This window comes from Cryptomeria japonica, chromosome 3 (assembly GCF_030272615.1).
Source record: "Cryptomeria japonica chromosome 3, Sugi_1.0, whole genome shotgun sequence".
Lineage (NCBI taxonomy): Eukaryota > Viridiplantae > Streptophyta > Pinopsida > Cupressales > Cupressaceae > Cryptomeria > Cryptomeria japonica.
Genome location: NC_081407.1, coordinates 272115748 through 272122506, shown reverse-complemented (window position 1 = coordinate 272122506; position 6759 = coordinate 272115748). Strand labels below are relative to the sequence as shown.

The following is a 6759-nucleotide window of genomic DNA, read 5'->3' as shown; positions in this document are numbered from 1 at the left end:
TGGCAACAAAATTGTACTGGAGGTGGTGTGTTGAACAGGATCGTGGTTGGGCTAGAATTTTATCCTACAAGTATATGCAGAGGATCCCGAAGGAGGAAATCCCAAGATATCCTCTTGCGGGAAAAGGCTCTACGATTTGGAGTACTCTCAAGAAAGGGGCTGCATTGATAAAAGAAGGACTTTTTTGGATTTGTAAGAGTGGGGAAGAGGTTATCTTTTGGTTTGATTCCTGGGTTGGCTATCCCCCCATTATTGACCAATTTCCTAATTTTGTGAATCTTTTCCAAAGGTTTTTGGAGGTAGGGTGGTCTAGAGTGAGTGACTTTAAGTCTGTTTATAGGTGTGGTCAATTGGAGATGGTGCGGTGGAAGGTTCTTAATGAATGGCCAATTTTTGGTATGGAGGAAGACTATGCAGAGCTTCATAGCATCTTGGCTACTAGAGACTATAGCTCCTTTAAGGATATGTATAGACTTGCTTGGTCCCAGAATCCTAAAGGGGTTTTAACTATTGCTAATGGGTACCAGGTGTTGTTGTCCCATAGATTGGAGGGGAGGGAGGTGCACTGGTGGGAATATGTTTGGAACAATTTCTATTGGCTGAAGTGTAACTATTTTGCCTAGACTTTGGCTTTGAATAGATGTCTAACATGGGACAATATTCATAAGCGTGGGTTCCACGGGCCTTCCATCTATGTTTTGTGTGGTAATGGGGAGGAGGATTCTTCACACCTGTTCTTTAGATGCTCTTTCTTGTTGTTGATTTGGCATTACTGGTGGGGGATGTGGAAGCACCCTTGTGTTCACGTGGATTCTTTGGTAGACTTTTGGAGTAGTTTGGGTAGGCCTCCTATTTCGTCCTCTTTTCTCTTGACTGTTTGGCACATTGGGCCCATTTTCATACTTTGACAGATTTGGCTAGAGAGGAATAGGAGGATCTTTAGGGAAGTTAGACTGCTAGTTCAACAAGTGTGGAATAGAATCATGGGAATGGTCCAGGAGACGGTGGAAGCTAAATGTGAGGTGAATTTTCCTTTGGATAGAGGAGAGACTAATATAGTGAGTAGGTTGGGTTTGCAGGAGATGTCGCCTTTCTCAGCTTGTGTTAATAGAGGTAGACGTGCTATGAAGAAGGTTTTATAGGGGGGAAGATGGTTTCCTTCGCAGGATGAATCCATTAAGATTAACATCGATGGCTCCTCTAGGGGTAATTTGGGTCCTACTGGGATTGGTGGTGTTGGTAGGGATCATATGGGGGAGGTGGTTTTCTTCTTTTCAGTGCATAAAGGGCAGCAGTCTAATAATTTTATGGAGGGATTATAAATTTTCTATGCCTTGGAGTGTACTTTTGAGTTGGGGTGGCATAAGGTTATCTGCGAATCGAATATGCAGATTATGGTTAATCTATTGATTAAGCAGAAGGTGAGTGGAATTAATTGGTAGTTGGCAGGGATTGTTCAACAAATTTTGCAAATTAGTGCTATGATGGAGAAGGTGTCTTTCATCCACATTCCTCGTGAATGGAATAGAGCAGTTGATTGTTTGGTTAAGTGAGCCTCGAAACATGGTGATGATTGGAAAGTTGAGGGTTGGGAGCATCTTTCCCCGGATTATTGTTAGGACTTGCATAAGATCTTTGCTGATGATATGCATAGTCATGAAGCTGGTTGATAATTGATTGGGTTTGTTGTTCTCTTTTGGAGCTTTGAGGCTCTAGTTTTCTTTTGTAATGCTTGTGTCTGATTATTAATAAAATTTTTACCCGTTTATTCAAAAAAAATAAAATGATGTCATTTAATACTATAATAATTCTTAAGTATCATGTAAACCAATCAAAATGTTGATTTTTTAAAAGAAATTTAAAGTTACATATTAAATTCATAAAAATCTTTAAAAAAATAGTATATTAAGATAAAACAAATTAACTCTTAGACCAAAATAAAAATGTGCGTCCATGTCTAACAAAAAAGAATTAAGTAGTTGTACATAAAATAAAATAGCTAAAAATTGATCATGTTAGTATTTTTTTAGATAAATGCATTTAAAATATTTATGCTTTATCTTCATAGTCAAAATTTAATAATTTATAGAATAAAATTTGGTAGATAAATAGGTATAGACAGATATGGTATCTATTCTCCTTGAGCAGTTCATTCTTGAGTAGTACAAATAACATGAAATACATGCCATTAATTAGAGTTTTTTTCTTATTTAGCAATGCTTTGCTAGATGTACACTTAAATCAATCATTGTGCAATACCATTCCAAACACATGGAGCGAGAAGGATAAGTTTGTTTTTTCTTTTTGAAAATTTTGATTTTTAGAGTTGTATGAACCAATAAAAATTAAGAAAAATTAAATATTAAAAATATTTTTAAAAAAATTAAATATAAATTATAGAGATTTCGTTTCACAATTTTAATCATTTACAATGATTGGTTAAATGAATTGATTTTTTTTTTAATGAATGCAATAGTATCTTGCCTTGGAGGAACTAAAAATAATCAACACATAAATGAAGTTAAATTAATTGAGTTTTTTTGAATGAATGCAATAGTATCCTTTACTAATTATAAGATATTTACCAAGTTTCTCTCATGCATAGGTATTATGTGCATGAGAGAATGGGTGACTTTTGAGGTTAAATTTGGACTTCTGAAAATTTTAAAATTTATTTTTAATTTATTTTACATTGATGTGGCTTTTCATTGATTAATGGATATTTAATGTGTTAGGAATATTTTTACAAGGTGTAAAAGGGAAATTTGGATTTAACGATTTGCAACATAGAGGAGATAAATCGCCAAATATAGAGGGGAGAAATCACCAATTTGTTATATAAGGCCTCTATAACAAATTCTTTCAAACCTGTGTTGTTCTTCCTCTTCATGGTGCTCAATATTTATCTAGCTGATAAATCCCATACTTAAGAACAACATAGGTTTATGATGAGAATGTGTGCACCTACCTTCAATCTATGTCCTGATTCTCAGGACCAGGACATTGTTACCAAAGATTATTGGTAATTTTTTTATCAATATCTCTAGGAGTTAACAAATTAGATATATCAGTTCAGTATTCAGTGAACTAAGAATACTGAGAGGGATTAGGAGTTATCTTCTGTCTATTATGTACAATACTAAAGATAATATGTGAACTATCTAATAAGAATACCAAATCTTGAGTATTCATGGCAATCAAACTGATATTGTGATTCATATCAATTGATTTTGTGATGTGCTTATTATTTTTAATTGTGATTCTTTCCAATAAATTTTTTCTAGGATGATATTCTTAAACAAACAACCCTAAACTTGTAATTTGAAACATTTAACATGTAGACAAATGAATAACACAATGAAATCCCCCAATTTAAAAACCTAAAAGAAATCCTAGATCATACACCTATAAGATTGTAAGTACAATCTATTTTAAGAAGAGAAACACCATTAGTGAGGTTTTGAGACACTCTCTTTAAATATCTATCTTGTTGAATAGTCAAAAAATTTATATCAATTTCACACCTGATTCATATCAAACATATTAAATATATATTCTATATTAATTGACCAAAATCAATGTTAAACTACCAAACTATATATATATAACTATGACTAAAATAACTAATTAATAAATAAAGTCTAAGTGGCAGGTACAAATTATGTGAAGGCTTCGTCACTTACACCTTAGATCAGGTCGCCTAATCACATTTAATATAATTTATCTCAATGTTATTTGAAGTAGGAAAGGATGGACTTGGCAACTTTGAAATATTCCCCTAATTTTATGACAACAGCTCACGTTGGCTTTGCAAGTATCACCTTTTAAATTTGTATTTAAAATAATTTAATCATTAAAAGTCCTCGCGCCTCGTTATCCTCGTTCTTAAATTTAATCACTGTAAATCGTTAATTAAATGGGAACAACGAAGACAAAGTCTGTAAACGAAATCCCAAAGAAATTTTCGTAATGACGACGTTTCCTCTTCATTATCGGTCCAGTAACGGCTCTTTGCTCTGCTTTAAAGTTCACAATGGCCCTGCATCTCCATTCCATTTTCAATATTCAAGTGCATTCTTCTTAGAAAGGAATTCTAGAATTCCAATGTAGGATTTTCCTTTCTCCTTGGTTGGAAGATATTTCAGAATGGTTCGTTTCAGTAATAACATCATCGGATTGCTTAATTTTGCAACATTTGTGCTCTCTGTCCCTATTTTGGGCGGAGGAATATGGCTTGCAACCAAGGCAGGCAGTGACTGCGAGAAGCTTCTTCAATGGCCTGTGATTGTCCTCGGGGCTTTTCTCATGCTCGTCTCTCTCGCCGGCTTGGTAGGCGCCTGTTGCAGAGTCACATGGCTGCTCTGGCTTTACTTGGCCGCCATGTTTGTGCTCATTCTGCTCTTGTTCTGCTTCACTGTCTTTGCCTTCGTCGTCACCAACAAGGGCGCCGGTCAGGTCGTCTCAGGCAAAGGTTACAAAGAATACCGGCTGGGAGACTACTCACACTGGCTGCAGAAGAGAATGGAGAAGAGCGGCAACTGGAACAAAATCAAAAGCTGCCTTCAGGATGCCAAAGTATGCAAGAAACTTTCTGATGATTCGGTCGGCAAAGTTGCAGAGCAGTTCTACAGTGACAATTTATCTCCAATTCAGGTAATTCACTTGAGCTTCCAGGCCTCAAAATCGCCCTTTTTGTTTCAAATATTGTAACTTTGGAGTATCTCATGAATTCTGCCTCTGAAGACTAGGGTTTTAATATCTTTCTAGGGTTTCGATATTTTTCTGTATAAATAACATGTGAAATCTGGATCGAATTTGCAGTCCGGCTGCTGCAAGCCTCCAAGCTCCTGCAACTTTGTGTATGTGAACGCCACTTATTGGACTTCCACAGCAGGCAATTTAAAGGACATGGATTGTAGCAGATGGAGTAATGAACAGGATCAGCTGTGCTATGATTGTGATTCATGCAAGGCAGGTGTGCTGGCAAACTTGAAGCGCGACTGGCGTAAGATCGCTGTAATCAATATTGTGGTGCTCATTGCTCTGGTTGTAGTTTATTCTGTGGGGTGTTGTGCTTTCCGGAACAATCAGCGTGACGAGAGAATTGATTATGGATATAAGGGATATCGTTGAGCTTCAGCTTCGGCCAAGGGAGGAGTAAATATTAGAGAAAAAATAAATTTCCTTGTTTATGTTAAATTGGTTTGTGTTGACTCTTTTATGTTAAAATATTATAATTTGTTTCATCAATAATATCAACATGTTGATTTTTTTGGGAAGTGATCTTATGGAGGTGTGTTTAGAATTTATTTCTGTGGTGCAGAGGTCTCATGTGTAAAAAAATGCAACAACATAAATTAGAATCTTTATCTTACAAAATAGGAATTTCTAATTCTTTACTTCTCAAATTCTTAATGGTTGTTTTTAGGGTAGGGTTAGAAATTCCTTCCAATTGCTAAGAAATTATTTTACTATTTAATTTTATTAAAATGCATAAATATTTTTTAAAATTTATTACTATTAACAAAAAAAATCATAAAATCATTAATTTTTAAAATCTTAAAATAATTTTTTTAACATTGCTACCATAAAATCTATAAAATCACTGAATTAATAAAAGATCTTAAAAATCATTAACATTTGTCAAAATTTTTGAAGTGTTCCCCTCCATAAAATCATAACTTTAGTTGATAAAATTACAGCCATTAAAGCTTTTATTGCTATCATGTTATGGTATTTAATATGAAATTAACTTCTTTGAAAAAGTGAATAAATAAATGCATTGAAGAATGGCATGTGCACTTGGTATTTGGTGGCAAATAAGAGTTTGGGCAATGTTCTAATTGTCATTGAAAAGGGAGTAGATCAACCTCACTTATTAAAAACAATGCAACACAATTTAAAAAAAATACTAAATGATTATTTCACAAACACAAAGACAAATAAATAAAAAAGTGTCAAATATCTCCTAAGCAAGTAAGTTCTTTTATAGTGAAGAAAAAATATTATTGATCATAATTGACACATATTTTTATACTGTTAGCTAATGTGGTATAGTGAGCCTGCCATCAACTATTGATGATCATATGCACAATGTTAAAAGAAATATATAGTTTTGAGTAGGACTATGTTTTTATGAACATAATATATGTTGAACCAAATTCAAATAGGAAAACAAAACTAGAGTGGAACATTTAACTACCAAACAAATATTTTTTTATGTGGACTTTAAAATTCTTATTTTTATTGCAATGTTATTACTCACATTCTCCATTGTAATCTAATCTCTAAGAAAAAAACATTATCCGACACATCTCCATTCATGTGTGTGGTAGTCAAATGTACAAATCTCCTCAAATCATTAGAAATTAACCACTTATGAACTTAGTTTATTTTAAATTAAAAACATGTTAAATTAAAGAAAAAAAAGAAGATGTAGTCTAAAATTATAAGATTATAACATCAAGGGAAAACTATATCAAAACTACAAACATAATAAATTTGGAATAATAAATTGCAATTAGATTAGTAGTCCTGAAATAAAGAATAATGAGTGCTTTGATTTGTTGAATTTTAACTTAGTTAACAATAACAATATGATGCCCCTTTTCTCTATTTATTCAACCATAATGAATGGACTATATGAGTCCCTATGATTCACATTGTTTGGGACATTGGGAAAATGAGTGATGGAAGGAGATATTTATCATTTTAGATATAGTTGGGAGTTTAGGACACAATATGGAAGAAAATTATTCA

General features: G+C 33.5%; 1 protein-coding gene across 1 annotated transcript; it reads left to right on the top strand.

Annotated features, from left to right (window-relative positions):
* Positions 1 to 3952: 3952 nt before the first annotated feature.
* On the top strand, positions 3953 to 5200 carry LOC131063884 (tetraspanin-8). Its single transcript, XM_057997834.2, has 2 exons — positions 3953 to 4653; positions 4822 to 5200. Exons 1-2 carry the CDS (start codon positions 4147 to 4149, stop codon positions 5131 to 5133), a joined length of 819 nt encoding a protein of 272 aa, XP_057853817.2. The 5' UTR covers positions 3953 to 4146; the 3' UTR covers positions 5134 to 5200.
* Positions 5201 to 6759: the final 1559 nt, after the last annotated feature.

What these genes read in the sequence shown, in the direction of transcription:
- LOC131063884 (XM_057997834.2), top strand. Translation starts at nt 4,147, where the DNA reads ATGGTTCGTTTCAGTAATAACATCATCGGATTGCTTAATTTTGCAACA. An exon ending in ACAATTTATCTCCAATTCAG is followed by an intron (nt 4,654 to 4,821) that starts GTAATTCACTTG and finishes TCGAATTTGCAG; the next exon opens with TCCGGCTGCTGCAAGCCTCC.